Here is an 18,193-nt window from a genome sequence, read left to right as displayed (position 1 = left end):
ATATATATATATGGAGGCATGGATGGATGGATGGATGGATAGCTTTATTATCATTGTCATTACATCGAGATTTCCACACTCACATTCCACAAACAGCAATTAATCCACAGTTATTACTTGTTTACCATAAAAATGGCACACATCAGAATTAAGACAACACATATACATTGACATTGTTTATGTGCACTAAAATTGAAACAGTCGTTTTCCAAATTGAGGCGATGTGAGTGTGTGGTAGCCGCTGCAACTGGAGTCACACCGCTGCCAGCTTGGGGGGAACGGGGACCTGCCGCAGCTAAAAACCGCGCAGCCCCCACAGGGGAAGGAATGATGTTGGCGGGCGCCGGAAAGGGGAGGTGTTGATGGGGAGGGAGGGGGGGGGGGAAGGGAATGGAACATGCTTCAGTTCTATGAAAAACAGTTTATTGTCTTTGTGAGATGAGATAAGAAACAGCCCAATGTTCCCCAGGCTGACACAAATCCCTCTGGAGGAGACAGTAGGGCAATTTGACCTTCAGGCTTGATAAGCCTGCAATGTTATGGTTTCAGCAGTGAAATCACTTTTAAACAGTTGCACTTGCACAACCAAATCCCAATATGACTAGAAATTCCAAATTATGAATTAAAAAATATTCCCAATTATGATTTAAGAATATTCACCCGCCTCTGAATCTTCAGCTTCAACTGCAAGGCACACATCTGCTCCAAGATGTCATCCAATTTGCGTCTCAGTTCAAGAGTCATCGCACAGTCTGAGGAATGCACTGCTTGCCAACCTCGTTAATCATGACGGACAAGCAAGGGGCCGTGGTTCTTGATGCCGCCGTCTTGCCAATTTTCCAGTAGATCAGGGCAGCACTTAAGCCAGAAGTACCAGCTCTGCTACCATGAGACCAAAAATGAATAAATCCTCAACGTCCTCAACAGAGAAAGGCACCAAGCATGCAACACGCCAAGACACCCAGGAGTCAAGGACATAGCTCGCAGGATACGTTCCATCTGGGCAGGTAGGATCCCCCGGTCCTGACCTTCTTGTAGAAAAAATGGTGTCAATAGCGTTCAGAGACCAGCTGATCAATTCCATGGTTAATCCAGTTAGTCCAATAGATCCAGAATCCAATATAATTTGAGGAATTCACAGTCTGGTGAAGTAGGGACTTGAAGGGTAAAGGCAGAGAGATAAGGGAGAGTGGAGGAGATGCGACTGTCCTCGTCGGAGTCCCAAGCTATATATATATATATATATATATAGAGAGAGAGAGAGAGAGAGAGAGAGAGAGAGAGAGAGAGAGAGTGTGTGTGTGTGTGTGTGTGTGTGTGGTGTTGTGTGTGGTGTGTCCAGTTTGGGATGACATCATCACAGGATAGGCAGTTTCTCCGCCATGCTAACCAGCCTCATGCAACTATTGTCCACGTGTGCACGATCTGACAGATCCAGATGAGGACCAGTGAACCCTAACTCTGGACCATGATTGGGATCTGACAGATTCAGATGAAGACCAGGAAACATTTGACTTTGGACCATGGTTGGGATCTAACAGATCCAGATGAGGACCAGTCGACTCTGACTCTAGACCAAGTTTGGAATCTGACAGATCCAGGTGAGGACCAGTGAACCTTCAAGTTTGGACCATGTCATCTTTGAACAGACAGAGTCTGTAGAGTTGCTGGTCAGGGTCCTGTGGCCACTAGATGCCTGCTGTTTGTTTGTCAGGATTGGCCTGACTGGTAGACAGTAGACTGCAGTAATAGACAGAGTCCATTTGAAGTTTAACTCTACCATTAAAACCAGTGAAAAGTCTAAATATTTCAATCAAATTCCAGTCAAATATTGATTAGTCATTGGCAAACTGTGTCAACTGTAGGTTACAAGTGGCAGATTGGGGTGCCCTTCAATGTTCAAATGTTGCACGCAAACAAAACGTTTTCAAGGCACGCTTTAGGCATTTTTCACAAATCCCACCTTCAACAAAGTGCATTAAAAGAAGTAAAACATGATTATGACACATCAAAGGCTGTGGGAGGGGTTAGATGGACATACCAGGTGCTTTTTCCACAGGTGTTGGCGCCGAAGCACCAGGATTTTCACAACCAGCATACAGGGGACACATGCAAGGGCAATCAGCACCAGCAAAACCTGGATCCCCATCTGAGAAGGCAAACAGAGAGGTCAACAAGGTCACAAGAAGCTGATTCCAGTTGACGTCTACACAACATCCAACCTCAAGCAACATCCAAAACCTTTTTATTACCTTTTTATTACACAAATCCTGAAATAAAGACCAAGGTCTCTTCTGACTTCTGTGGGTTTATCCCATTTCAAAAACTGCTTGTGAATCAGCTGATTTTGGCAGCCTTCTTTCCCCAAAAAATGAAGGACACATCAAGCGGATCCTTCATGGCCAAAACAATCCCATGAGTGATTGAGCAAATTTTTCCTCCCAAGACAAAATTGTTTGCTCTGACATCCAGAAGGATGCACACCATGAATTGAAACACAGAAGGAGGACGCAGACTCTGAATTGGGACACAGTCCTTAGAAGGGCGCAGGACCTGAATTGAGACACAGACCCTAGAAAGACGCAGATCCTAAATTGAGACACAGATCCTACAAGGACAGAGACCCTGAATCGAGACACAGTCCTCAGAAAGGCATAGAGCCTGAATTTGGATGCAAGAAAGGCACAGACCTTAGGAAAGTGTAGACCATGAATTGAGAGACACAGACCCTAAAAGGATGCAGACAATAAATTGAGACATAAATCCTAGAAGGGCGCAAACCCTGAATTAAGACACAGTACTCAGAAGGGTGTAGAGCCTGAATTTGGATACAGTCCATAGAAGGGCACAGACCTTAGAACAGCATAGACTCTAAATTTTTGACACAGTCCTTGGAAGGATGAATACCCTGAATTGGGACATAGTTGTTGGGGAAGTGTCGTGACACGGACCCACAACAGGGGGCGTTAATGAAGGGACAATGGACTAGCCAAATGATAACAATTTAATGTTGTGAAGGTGCACAACGTAGTACAGACAAAAAGAAATATGCATTATATCAGTCTGACACAAGGTGACGTGTGGCAGGCTCGAAGAGACGTCCGGTGCGAGAAGAGCCGGATCCCACACAGCTTCCACCACCAATGGATCTGAAGAACACCGGAGCCGCCAAGCCCTGCGCCCCAGGTGGCCACTGTCTTCAGCAGTCAGACCCGGTACTGCTGGCAGAAAACAGAAACAGTTCTGGATGAGTGTGAGTTCGCACACTCAGTAATCCCACAGTCTGTGTTCTTTAAGGAGGGAGCACCTCCACCTCCAATCACACACTCGTGCAGCTCCTGTTTAACCACTTATCTGGTTTGGGGTGTGAGGCGAAGCCGTCGCAGTCCACACCAAATGCCAATCCCACAGATAAGGACACACCACAGGAAAACGGCTGCAAAGAAGTTCAGATTATTACTTAATGTAAGTCAGCAGAGAAGTTACCTGTATGGTAGACGATTTCTCTGCGAGGAGGTGGAGTTGCAGTCCGGCCTTTGTAGTGGTGGTGATGGGTGACAGCTGGTGTTGATAGGTGACAGCTGTCACCTCCAGCGGCTCCAACGCCCTCTCATGCTTGGAGCCCGCACTCCAAGCAGGGCGCCATGTGGTGGTGGTGGGCCAGCAGTACCTCCTCTTCAGCGGCCCACACAACAATAGTCCTTTGAAGGACACAGACTCTGAATTGAGACACAGACCTTAGAAGGGAGCATAGCCTGAACTGAGACACAAACTTTAGAAGAGCGCAGACCCTGAATTGAGACACAAACCTTAGAAGGGCGCAGACCCTGAATTGAGACACAAACCTTAGAAGGGCACAGACCCTGAATTGAGACACAAACCTTAGAAGGACGCACACCCTGAATTGAGACACAGACCATAGAAGGGCGCAGCCCCTGAATTGAGACACAGACCTTAGAATGGTACAGACCCTGAATTGAGACACAAACCCTAGAAGGGCACAGACCCTGAATTGAGACACAAATCTTAGAAGGGCACAAACCCTGAACTGAGACACAAACTTTAGAAGGGCGCAGACCCTGAATTGAGACACAAACCTTAGAAGGGCGCAGACCCTGAACTGAGACAAAATTCTTAGGAGGACGCACACCCTGAATTGAGACACAGACCATAGAAGGGCACAGCCACTGAATTGAGACACAGACCTTAGAAGGACGCAGACCCTGAATTGAGACACAAACCCTAGAAGGGCACAGACCCTGAATTGAGACACAAATCTTAGAAGGGCACAAACCCTGAACTGAGACACAAACTTTAGAAGGGCGCAGACCCTGAATTGAGACACAAACCTTAGAAGGGCGCAGACCCTGAACTGAGACAAAATTCTTAGGAGGACGCACACCCTGAATTGAGACACAGACCATAGAAGGGCACAGCCACTGAATTGAGACACAGACCTTAGAAGGACGCAGACCCTGAATGGAGACACAGACCTTAGATGGGTGCAGACCCTGAATTGAGATACAAACCTTAGAAGGGTGCAGACCCTGAATTGAGACACAGATCTTAGAAGGGAGAAGACCCTGAATTGGGACACAGACCTTAGAAGGGCACAGACCCTGAATTGGGACACAGACCTTAGAAGGGTGCAGACCCTGAATTGAGACACAAATCTTATGGCCCCTTCACACATAACACAAAGTTGGGGGAATGACGCAGAAACCGGCCATAAAAGGTGAAAAAAAATTGGGAACACGTAAAAATTCCAACTGTTGTTGGGATGGAAAGACGGTTGGACAACTGTGTACAATCCCTCAGCAGTGGTTTTGTGCATGCTCATGTGCACACTCACAAACACAGTGTGACGATGTGAGAGGTGTGATACCACATCGTGCTCACATTGTTATGTGTCGACGCGGGTTGAGGAGCGGACCTGCGTCTGACAGAACCCAGCGCTAAAAATAACCAGAAAGCGGTTCCAAAACAAAACAATTTATTTTTTACCCTCTTTGGTGCATAACAATGTGTACAAACTAAACAGCGTCTTTCTGGTGGAGTGAAGGCTGGCACGCTCTCTCGACACGACAAACTGACTCTCTGTGAAGCAAAGAAGAGGTGAGGTAAGTCAGCAGTTACAACAATATCTTTCAAAAGACACACGCTATCAGCAACACATTCAGGTCTGTATCTTTTTTAACTTTATGCAAATGAGCAGCTTCTCACAACAGGTGGAGGATCAATTATCCGCACGCCACAGCAGTGAGAAGCAAGCTGCACAATTCTCATCACAATTCAAGTATACTGTGTAACAAAACACCAAGTTACTATCAACAATTAGTCAAACACTTAATCACCTTTGATGTGTGCTGACAGCATGTGTCCTCACCCTTCCTTGCTTCACGGGCTCGATGTGTCAAACCCAGGCGCGGTCCTCAGCATCTCACAAACGAACATCACAAGGTCGAGTTCCCGGCAGTTCTGCTTGAATCACACATGAACCATAATCCCACAAAGGTCCCCAGGTGTACATGGAGCAAACGGCGCCCCCCCAGAGGACCGTACCATCAACCCCAGGAGGTACCCTCCCCACAACCCCGGAACCCCAGACCCGGTCACACTTGGCTAGTTGGCCCCAAGCCAATTCCCCCCCAGAGGACCGTCCCATCAACCCTGGAGGTGGAACCCGGAAGGAAACAGAACAAAATCAAAATCAACCCCCGGAGGACTACCAAAACAACCCCGGGGGGATATAAAACGACCCGTAAACCCTGTTACCTCCCCGGCCCCCGAAAGACCCGGGTCCCTTCCAGAGCCCTCGGCGGCTCACTTTGGCGAACGGCTCAAAACATTAAGCCGGAGAAGGGAACAGGAAAAAAACTAACCCAGCTCCAACCCCAAGGCACAGCGGAGAACCGGAAATCGTCGGTGCCCCAACTCGACCATACCCCAGCTCTCGGGAGGGGTGGAACTACCGAAATGGCGAACGGCAACAGATCGGCCCACCCCTCCGACTGAGGTAAGTCTCCGCTGCACCACACCCCGGCAACACCAATGATGAACGGTACAAAGGCTCACCGAGGCTGGAGTGGAACCGGGCCCTAACCAAACCAAGAAAAATGCCTCTAACACCCCCCCCCCCCCCCCCAGGTGCAGAGGTCTTCTGAGAATGCTCAGCGTGACCAACCTGCACCACCCCACAACCCACAAGACAAACGGTCTTGGGGCAAGTGAGGTTGGGGTTAGGGATGTAGAGAAACAAAAAACAACAAAATAAAACGACCCAACAACCCAAACAGAAAATACCTAAAAACACATAAAAATTAACAATGACGTGAGCCCAGGCGGACCTCTAACCGCCTAACATTCACTCCACCAGATACGCCTCTGACTCCCCATACAATTATAACCCTATTTAAAGAAAACAAAACATTTACCCGTGCTAAATTTTTTTAATTTTTTTTTTTATGTGTGTTATTTTGCCTGTCCCAGAACACTTGGAGATACGTCACCATTATTTCTCTTGACGCTTACATGTCGGGGCAATACAGTAATCTCTGCTCGTCCGAGCTGCATGGGCTCGTCAACAGGAGGAGCCAGAGGTCCCGTCGGAGGAGCTTCAGTGGGGCGAAGAAGAGGTGGCCCAGATCTGTGTCGGGGAAAGCCCCGAGACGAAAAAACCCTCTCTGATGGGCGTCCTCTCTTGCGTCCACGCTCCTTCATCCGATCATCTAGACGAATCACCAACGATATTAGCTCATCTAAATCGTTTGGCTCGTCACGGACTGCCAGCTCGTCTTTTAATGACTCATTTAACCCATCTACAAACATTCCTCGTAAAGCTGCGGCGCTCCAACCTGACTGAGCAGAAACCAGAGAACATTGCATCACCACACAAGGCTCCGGACGACAAACAATCGGTTCGGACGCCGAATCTCTGGGTGACGGAGTTATCTGCACTAGTATCGATGGTGCCGCAGCTGGAGCAGCAGGAAGCAGAACGGCTTGCGCTGCAAGCTCCGTAACACGGGCGTCTGTTTGTTTAATTTGGTTTGCGAGATGCTGTAATTGCTCCCATATTTTCTCCAAGTGTTCTTGAACTTTTTCGGCAAAAGGAACCGCCTCTGCCGCTGGGTCCATTATGGAATGGCCGGGAACTACTGTTATGTGTCGACACGGGTTGAGGAGCGGACATCACAAGGTCGAGTTCCCGGCAGTTCTGCTTGAATCACACATGACTTAAATGCAGAACGCCATCCAATTATCTGCTTCAGCTGAAAGTCTTTAAGGTTGCATGTGAGCACCATTCACAGGTGCTGCACATGATGTTGATGAGGGTGAAGGATTCTTCAGCCAGCACCTTCTCCACAGACAAATCAGCTCTCATGCCACCTGGGAGCAAAGAAAAGAAAAGAACACCAAAATATCCAGCCACACCCCCAACACACAACAAACATAGCAGCATCAATCACACTGTACAAATGTGCATAAATCAAAGAAAATGTGTAAGGACCAAATAATGACAGAGCACAGAACATTATACGAACAGTGACTGTACTGTTTAAATGTAAGACAACAGCTGTCCATGTTACTGGTAATGATTTTAAGTGATGGCTGATGACTTGACAGTCTGTGTTGGAAATGATGAAACAAATAGATTTTGTTTTGTCTGTTAAAATATTTAATTCCTGTTACAAAGAGCAGATAATATAAGAATTAATGTCTTTCTGTTCCTTTATGTTCATGAACCATGGCCTTGGACATAAATAAGGAATTAAGGGAAATGGTAAATGGACTGCATTTATATAGCGCTTTTTCCATCTGTATCAGACACTCAAAGCGCTTTACCTCACATTCACCCCAATGTCAGGGTGCTGCCATGCAAGGCGCTCACTACACACCGGGAGCAAGAGGGGATTAAAGACCCTGCCCAAGGGCCCTTACCAGTCAGGCTGGGATTTGTCTCAAGCCCAATGCCTTAACCACTAGACCATCACCTCCCCAGGAACTGACATAAATGAATGCTCATATTATGAACACATCAGCGGCTCCGCATGACCAATTGTCCAGCATGCCAAAGGACAACACATCATGTGGACTATAACTCACGGGGTGGACGTGACATTTGGATCTTCAGCTGAGTGTTCATATGATCAGGTGGATATGTGTTTTTATTTTTTAAGTCAGGAGAGCATGCCGACACATGTGCATCGCAGTAGCATGTTGAGAGGTGATGTTCTACATGCTGTGTGTAGCAATGACACAGCGGTGAGCTGCAACGGCTCACCGGCAGTATGCCCGCCTGTCCGGTGCAACTCACAGCGGGACACCACATATCGTGCCATGAAGAACATCACCTCTCAACATGCCACAGTAATGCACATGTATGGGCAGGCTCTGGTGACATGCTGATCATTGTTTTATTATTATGTTTTTTTGTTCTGGACAGACTGGAATCCCTCAGGGATGTTTTGTGTTATAGCTACTAACTCCAAGATAAACATGTCACCAAAGACCTCCCAGTCATGTTGGGCTGACTGATTTAATTAGCCACACACAGCGATTGCTGGCTATGCTTCGGGAGAAGACCCCCGAGGCATAATCATCAACCCAAGTCCAGTTGACTGGCACTGAACCTAAAGAACCCACGCAGATGGGCTGCATGCCCTTGACTCCAGAAAAGCACCCTCATTGCGGTCAAATCACTGTTTGCTGGAACTCTGTCTCAGGTCACTTTGTACAATTTTGTTTAAAAAAAACACAGCTCCCCACGAATGAGGAGTAAGGTGATGAGCCAACCCCCTTGCTTATCCTCCTCACCACAACCACTGACTTGTGCCAAGTTAATCCTCTGCAGCAACACTCACAAATTGTTAGTCTTTATCGAATCAGGACCTGATGCTAATTTCATGGACTCCTCACTGGCCTCCCAACTAAACCTTCCCAAAGGTCCCTGCCCCTAGCCTGCTCCTGTTTGTGCCTTGGATGGTCGTCTGCTGGGCTCAGTTTCCCATCACACACCCTCTATCACAAGACAGTTCCACCTTCTTTCTCCCACAGCAGCACATTATTGTGTGATTCCTCTGGTCACAGGCTGAACCAAGTCCTGTCACCCTCTTTCTGATGAGGCAGCATCTATTCCTAAACAAGTCAACACTAGCCCCTTTGATTGGCAATCTGAGCTTTCTAATGTACATCAGGAATACTTGGATTACAAAGAAATATTCAATATAGCCAAGGAGACTTCACTTCCACCCACTGAACTGACAACTGTTCCATTAACCCATGACCTGACGCGGTCCTTCCAGGGTCACCTGTTTTATATTTCATGTCCTGACGTCCAGGCTAGGGACACTTACATTAGGGAGTCCTTGGCTTGGTATCATATGACAATTCTCCTCACTGGTGAAAAGAGGCTTCATTGTCATTGAAACCAAGGAAGAAGTACTCCAACTCATGCATAGAATATCGACGTCTCAATGAGGTCAAAAACTGCTATCCTCTTCTTCTCCTAACCTTCGAGCCATTCTAGGGGTCACAAAATTTTCCAAGGTTAACCTGCTCAGCAAATACACCATACTGTCCTCATAAGCACAGGGGACAAGTGGAAGACAGCTGCGTTTCCGCTTTTTAAATGGTAAATGGTAAATGGACTGCATTTATATCGTGCTTTTCCCTTTGCATCAGACGCTCAAAGCGCTTTTCAATAATGCCTCACATTCACCCCGATGTGAAGGTGCTGCCATACAAGGCGCTCACTACACACCGGGAGCAATAGGGGATTAAAGACCTTGCCCAAGGGACTTTAGTGATTTTTCAGTCAGGCTGGGATTTGAACTGAGGATCTTCTGGTCTAAAGCCCAACCCCTTAACCACGAGACCGTCACCTCCCCTCGTTATTGGAGGGGAGGTGACGGTCCTCCCTTCCGATAAAATGTGAGATTTTTAAATCATGATAACAACAAAAACTACCCAAATTCCTAGAAGCGACTCAAGAAAAGGGGATCCTGGGCTGGTGTCCAGGTGAAATTGAGGCCATTCCGGAGGTCAGTGTTTAGACTGAGAGGAGACTCCCAGCGGCTGAGGCCCACTCTTCTCCTACATGTGGGCGACAAAGCCACAATACCATCTACACACACACACACAAACACACACATATCAAATCAAATCAAATCAAATCAATTGTATTTATATAGCTCCAAATAACAACAAACAGTTGCCCCAAGGCGCTTTATATTGTAAGGCAAAGCCATACAATAATTACAGAAACACCCCCAACGGTCAAAACGACCCCTGTGAGCAAGCACTTGGCGACAGTGGGAAGGAAAACTCCCTTTTAACAGGAAGAAACCTCCAGCAGAACCAGGCTCAGGGAGGGGCAGTCTTCTGCTGGGACTGGTTGGGGCTGAGGGAGAGAACCAGGAAAAAGATATGCTGTGGAGGGGAGCAGAGATCAATCACTAATGATTAAATGCAGAGTGGTGCATACAGAGCAAAAAGAGAAAGAAACACTCAGTGCATCATGGGAAACCCCCAGCAGTCTAAGTCTATAGCAGCATAACTAAGGGATGGTTCAGGGTCCCTGAAGATAAGATAGATAAGATGGGACCTGATTATTCAAAACCTTATAAGTAAGAAGAAGAATTTTAAATTCTATTCTAGAATTAACAGGAAGCCAATGAAGAGAGGCCAATATGGGTGAGATATGTTCTCTCCTTCCAGTCTCTAATATATTTTAGAGATATTGCGCAAATGCAAAAAAGCAGTCCTACATATTTGTTTAATATGCGCATTGAATGACATATCCTGATCAAAAATGACTCCAAGATTTCTCACAATATTACTAGAGGTCAGGGTAATGCCATCCAGAGTAAGGATCTGGTTAGACATTGCTCACATTGTACGTTCAAAAACCACATGTCGGACTTGTGTTTCCAGAAGCAAAACGTAACCAGAAGCTTTGTTTTCTTTTTTCTTTTTTTTTCAAACTTTATTTAAATTTCTTATTTTTACAAAAACTCTCGATGGGAGACGTCAAAGTTTAAAAAATACAGACTTTAAATGAGTTGAAGAATAATGGGGAAAAAGAAACAAGATGCTCTCCCAAAGAGATGATCACTGTTTACGTTCTCTCCGGTGTTTGCACATGCACAGTGTGAGAGATGCTTGTAGCACTGCTTCAGCAGCGCGGAACCCTCACGATGGCCGACCAGATAAAAACAGGTTTGATTTTCATTCGACCATACGATTGCTGATCAGGAGGTGGTCGTGAGAGGTTATACGCAGCTCATTACTCCATGTATACTACACAATGCAGGACACGTGATTAAGCTGAAACTTGGCGCGATCCCCAAAATTCTCGCACAAGTAAAAAATCGGCTGAAAAAGGGCCAAAACTCGCACAGTGTAAGCCCAGCTTAAATAGGCCTGAACTCATGTACCAACCTGCAGCGGAATACCCCACCAAGAACTACACATCACAGTAAACAGGAAGTCGACAGCTTCACTTATTGGTGAGGCTGACTCTCACAAGCAGAGAACACAGATAGAGAGATCAACAGCAGGATCACCATGCCCAGCACTGCCTGTGGGAGGTTCAGAGAGAACGACTGGGACCAGAGTGGACTCTGCCTTACCATCAAGCTGATGGTCTCTCAGTAGGTCTTACAACCCTCCTCTATGCCAGCGAGACTTGGACTGTCTGCAGCGGACCTGTCAAACAGCTTAACCACTTCCACTTGAGCTGCCTCCACAGACTCCTCCATATCTGGGGGCAGGACAAAGAGGTCTTGTAATGAACTGGCATCTAGAGCATGTACCCTTCTGGAGAAGACAGACAAGCATCTGTTCTGCTCTCCTCTAGACAGACAAGTCACACACTCAGAAGTCACATAATAACAGTTGCCTTCCAAAGCAACTGCTGTATGGAGAAGTGTGTCAAGACAAGCTCTTAGCTGGGGTCCGAGTTGTTTGCTTCAGATCAGCTAAAGTGCTGAAGCAAGGCTATCACAAGAGACAGTGCAACAGAGAAACAGTGTACACAGGCTCGAGCCTCCTCCACCTCTATAATAGCACTGATGCACATTCTTACATGTGGGCGATCTTTCTGGGCCCAAATGGCCACACCAGTCACCTCTAAACCCACAATCACAGATCCCCCATGTTGCATTGACCTTGTGTTCATCTTCAACTCTGAAAGTTGAACAATAGATATTCATTATTTTCAACCTCTCCTGTAAGATACATCTGAATCTTGATCTTTACCACACTTCAAATCTTTGTCCTGTAATCTCCAGTTTTCTGCCTCAAAAGGTCTTTCTTCATTCTGCTAGCTTCCTCTCCATGTCCCATTTTCTGATACTGCACAACACAACATCATCAGCAAAAAGTAACACCAAGGCACCTTAAATCGCACCTTAAGATCTGTGATGCAGACCCAAATAGAGCCTTGTTTCTGAACCTGCATCAAACCTGTTTCCTTATTCTCTCATACGTCTTGAACAATCCTTACATATGTCTTTGGTCCTCCTTTCTTCTTCATGCACCTCCAAACCTCTTGATGATTCACCTAATCATAAAGACTTTGGGGATTTATCCAGACATTTCTTCTGGATACTACATCCTGTCCTACAGACTTTACATTCAGGTGATGCTATCTCATAAAAATAACTGGAACAGTTTACTAACATGAAATCTATATATCTGTCACTGAGATAGATGATGATAGAGTGCAGTTTGAAGCAGAAACGAGGTGATAATCCGTGAATCCCGGCTAATGATGCATGCATAGTGAAGGCAGGGCGGACGGATTTTTAGGGGGGACCGTTCAGTCCTGGCCTCCTCTTTCACATTAGCGCACACAAGCAGCATTCACTTGTCATGTGTAGACAGTGCCATCTTCTGTCAATAATATGTTTTTGCAGTACATTTTGACATGAATGGGTGTGAAATATGTCACAAGACTGGTTAAAGAAGTAAACAATGACTTCTAGTCCTTCTAGTCCAAAAAATACGGTACTTATGGCAGTTGGCCACCGGGGAAAAGCTGAACCACCACATCCACACCTGCACATTTGTACCAGGATAGAACCACACTGGCATAAACAGAGAGGGAGGGAGCAGGGAGGGCAACGGGTGGAGGACAAGCACCTGGCCCCGGTAAAGGGGTTTGTTGGTGGGGTCGCTGTAGTTGAAGAGACACATGTTGATGAAGTGGATCAGCAGGCTTGGTGCATCCTTAGAGGTCTGAGAATCATACGCCGTCCACTTGTAGAAAACCAGCAGCACAAGGTAACCAAAGAGGCTCGACATAAAGACCATTTCTGGCATAAAACCCAGAAATATGTTGAGTGGCTTCTTGAAGTACCTGCAGTTCAGTGGAAGACACACAAGACAGACAAAGTCACAATGCAGAATATTATCCTACCAAAGTGTTGATCCCTGGATAAACTGCTCATCATTTGCTAATATTCATCCATTCTTGCATTTAAGGACTGCAACACATTCCAAAAACAGTAGGGACTCCACAGAATTTATCACTTTGTAATGTTGTTCCTTCTCACAACACTTCAGACATTTTGGCGTGGAGGATGACGCGTCTCAGTTATTATTTCGTCCCATTCTTCCTGCAAACACATCTTAAGGTGTGCAACAATACGAGGTCATAGTCTTATTTTTTTTTTTCTTACACTTCTCTATTGGGGACAGGTCAGCACTGCAGGCGACCATTCCAGTACCCATACCCTCTTCTGCAGCCATGCTTTCTAATGTGTGCAGAATTGGTTTTGCATTGTCTTGTTGAAAAATACATGGACGTCCCTGGAAAAGGTGTCACCTTGAAGGCAGCATTCTTCTCCTTCTTCTTTGTCTTTCAGCTGTTCCTGTTAGGGGACGCCACAGCAGATCAATCGTTTCCATCTCACCCTGTCCTCTGTATCTTCCTCTGTCACACCAACCACCTGCATGTCCTCCCTCAGCACATCCATAAACCTCCTCTTTGGCCTCCCTCTTCTCCTCCTGCCTGGTGGCTCCATCCTCAGCATCCTTTTCCATATATACCCTGGGTCCCTCCTCTGCACATGTCCAAACGATCTCAGTCTCGGCTCTCTGACTTTGTCTCCAAACCGTTCCACCTGAGCTGTCCCTCTGATATGTTCATTCCTAATCTTGTCCATTCTCGTCACTCCCAAAGAGAATCTCAACATCTTCAGCTCTGCCACCTCCAGCTCTGCCTCCTATCTTTTGTTAGTGCCACCGTCTCTAAACCGCACAACATAGCTGGTCTCACTACTGTCTTGTAAACTTTCCCTTCACTATTGCTGATATTTCTGTTACAAATCACTCCTGCCACCTTTCTCACCCACTCCACCCTGCCTGCACTCTCTTGTTCACCTCTTTACCACAATCTCCATTACTTTGAACAGTTGACCCCAAATATTAAACTCATCTACTTTCACCACTTCTACTCCTTGTAACTGCACTATTCCACTGGGTTCCCTTCATTCACACACATGTACTCAGTATTGCTTCTACTGACTTTCATTCCCCTTCTCTCCAAAGCATATCTCCACTTGCTCTCTACTCTCACTGCAGATCACAATGTGATCTGCAAACATCATAGTCCATGGGAACTCCTGTCTGATCTCATCAGTCAACCTGTCCATCACCACTGAAACAAGAAAGGGCTCAGAGCTGATCCTTGGTGTAATCCCACCTCCACCTTGAATGAATCTGTCATTCCTACAGCACATCTCCCCCTGTCACACTATTTTGTACATGTCCTGCACTACGCTAACATACTTCTCTGCCACTCCAGACTTCCTCATACAATACCACAGCTCTTCTCTTGGCACCCTCATAAGCTTTTTCTAAGTCCACAAACACACAATATAACTTTCTTGCCTTCTCCATACTTCTCCAACAGTATTCTCAGAGCAAACATTGCATCTGCAATGCTCTTTCTTGGCATGAAACCATATTGCTGCTCACAGAGCTTCACCTGTTTGCTAAGCCTAGCTTCTACTACTCTTTCCCATAACTTCATGCTGTGGCTGATCAGCTTTATGACTCTGTAGTTACTGCAGCTCTGCATATCACCCTTGTTCTTAAAAATAGGAACCAGCACACTTCGTCTCCACTCCTCAGGCATCCTCTCACTTTCCAAGATTTATTAAACAATCTGGTTAGAAACTGCACTGCCATCTCTCCTAGACATTTCCATGCTTCCACTGGAATGTCATCTGGACCAACTGCCTTTCCACTCTTCATCCTCTTCATAGCAGCCCTCACATCTTCCTTACTAATCTCTTGTACTTCCTGATTTACTCTCACCACATCATCCAGCCTTTTCTCTTGCTCATTTTCTTCATTCATCAGCTCTTCAAAATATTCCCTCTACCTTCTCAGCACACACTCCTCACTTGTCAGCACATTACCATGTGCATCTTTTACCACCCTAACCTGCTGCACATCCTTTCCAGCTCTGTCCCTTTGTCTGGCCAATTGGTACAAGTCCTTTTCTCCTTCCTTACTATTCAACTTCTTGTACAGCTCGCAATATGCCTTTTAGTTCACTTTTGCTACTTCTCTTTTTGCCTTACTTCCTTGTACTCCTGTCTACTTTCTTCATCTCTCCGACTATCCCAAAACTTTTTTGCCAACCTCTTTCTCCTTATGCTTTCCTGGATCTCTTCATTCCACCACCAACTCTCCTTGTCTTCCTTCCACTATCCAGATGTCATACCCAGTACTGTCCTAGCTGTCTCCCTCACCACATCTGCAGTACTTTTCCAGTTGTCCAAAATTGCTTCCCTTCCAACCAGTGCTTCTCTCACCTGCTCGCTAAATTTCACACAACAGTCTTCCTCATTCAGCTTCCACCATCTGATCCTTTGTTGAGCTCTCACTCTCTTCTTCTTCTTTACCTCTAAAGTCATCCTACAACAACCATCCTATGCTGTCTAACGACACTCTCTCCTGCCACCACCTTACAGTCTCTGATTCTTTTAGCTTGCATCTCCTATAAAGAAGTAATCCGCCTGTGTGCACCTTCCTCCACTCTTATATGTCACCCTGTGCCCTCCCTTTTCTTAAAGTAGGTATTCACCAGAGCCATTTCCATCCATTTTGAAAAATCACTACCATCTATCCTTCCCCATTCCTATCCTTGATACCATATCTACCCATTACTTCCTCATCACCTCTGTTCCCTTCACCAACATGCCCATTGAAGTCTGCTCCTATCACCACTCTTTCATGCTTGGGCACACTCTACACCACCTCATCTAAGACAATCCAGTAATCTTCTTTCAACGTCCATGATTTCCAAAAACAATTTGAAATGTGGACTCATCAGACCACAGCACAGTTTTCCACTTTGCGTCTGTCCATTTCAAATGAGCTCAGGCCCAGAGAAGGCGGCGGAGTTTCTGGATGTTGTTGATGAATGGCTTTGGCTTTGCATGGTAGAGTTTTAACTTGCACTTGTACATGTAGCGACGTACTGTGTTAACTGACAGTGGTTTTCTGAAGTGTTCCTGAGCCCACGTGGTAAGATCCTTTACACAATGATTTCCGTTTTTAATGCCATGCTGCCTGAGGGATCGAAGGTCACAGGCATTCAGTATTGGTTTTCAGCCTTGCCGCTTACGTGTAGAAAGTTCTCCAGATTCTCTGAATCTTCTGATTATATTATGGACTGTAGATAATGGAATCCCTAAATTCCTTGCAAGTGAACGTTGAGAAACATTGTTCTTAAACTGTTGGACCTTTTTTTAATGCAGTTTTTCACAAAGTGGTGAACTCAGCCATGGGGTGTGCAGCCAGTACATTCTGAGTGCCGGTCCCAAGCCCGGATAAATGAGGAGGGTTGCGTCAAGAAGGGCATCCGGCATCCGTAAAACAAGTCAACCCAACTATGCAGACTAAGAATAGAATTTCCTGTTCACCTGTGGAATGTTCCAAACAGGTGTTCTTTCAGCATCAACTTCATCAACTTTCCCAGTCTTTTGTTGCCCTGTGCAGCTTTTTTGAAATGTATTGCAGGCATGCATTTCAAAATGAGCAAATATTTGCACAAAAACAATAAAGTTTATCAGTTTGAACATTAAATATCTTGTCTTTGTGATGTATTGAATTGAATATAGGTTGAAGAAGATTTGCAAATCATTGTATTCTGTTTTTATTTACATTTTACACAACGTCCCAGTTTCACTGGAATTGGGGTTGTACCTTAACCCGTTTATGCCCAGATTTTTTTTTTTTTTATAATAAGTGGAAAAAGTTGCATTAGTACTTCTGAGATTTTTTTATTGTGAGTAGAAAATGACAGTGATACACTTTGACAACAATTGTTGCCGGTGGGGCAAAACGGATTAAACATGGACCACTCTGATTCCATTTCCCCAACCTCCCTCATGTGTGTCAAAATCCAACCAGTTGTCCTCATTGTGACACCCGGATCAGACCCTAAACAATTTGGCACCCTAGGCAAGATTTTTTATGCCCCCTCGACACACACACACACACACACACACACACACACACACTCCTCTTGATGATCGATGCCTGTCAAAATGACAGGGAGAAATTCCACTCAAAGCCACTACCAGCTATTCCCACCCCAATGAAACACAGTTTATTTTGGGTAGGTCAGTTTAGGGGAGCCTCACCCTGAAATACCTTAGAAATTAGCAAACTATGGATGGCGGCGCATTAACACTGCTAGCTACTTGATGCAATGCAACAGAAAACATAATGAATCATGTTATTTTTACTGTACCTCTGTCTCGGTCCCATTTGTCTTTTTTTTTCCTTCCCTGGGCACCAGACAGTTTGGGCCGTTTTGACGTTGTTATGCCACAATGACGTAATGACATGGAGGGGCTCATCAGACACTTTAGAAAGGGGGTGATGAGGAAACTATTATCATTAGCATTTAATAGACTTTGCCATGCAGTTAAATCAATATGGGCTTATGTTTATTTAATATTAAAAGATACATAGCATTAATTAGTTTTAGTATAAGATCAATGAAAGCTGACTTTATTTTTTCCCTCATTTGTGGCATCCCCAGGATGGACGGCACCCCTAGCAATTGCCTATGTCGCCTATAGGCTGGGCCAGGCCTGGCCCGGATAACGGATCAAGTAGGGGATTGGGATGAAATACGGAGGGGACCTTGAATGCCCTGTGAAAG

The 18,193-nt window shown here is 45.7% G+C and overlaps 1 protein-coding gene across 1 annotated transcript in view; it reads right to left on the bottom strand.

Annotated features, from left to right (window-relative positions):
• The window catches only part of LOC117531557 (V-type proton ATPase 116 kDa subunit a-like), a 140,074-nt gene that overhangs the window by 82,723 nt on the left and 39,158 nt on the right, over positions 1-18,193 (bottom strand). Inside the window, 2 exon segments of the mRNA XM_034194678.1 lie at positions 2,042-2,149; positions 13,147-13,363. Of these exon segments, the coding sequence (XP_034050569.1) occupies positions 2,042-2,149; positions 13,147-13,363 (325 nt within the window).

This window comes from Thalassophryne amazonica, chromosome 18 (assembly GCF_902500255.1).
Source record: "Thalassophryne amazonica chromosome 18, fThaAma1.1, whole genome shotgun sequence".
In the NCBI taxonomy this organism is placed as follows: domain Eukaryota; kingdom Metazoa; phylum Chordata; class Actinopteri; order Batrachoidiformes; family Batrachoididae; genus Thalassophryne; species Thalassophryne amazonica.
Note: the sequence above shows the minus strand (reverse complement) of the source record. Positions and strands in the feature narration are given on the sequence as shown.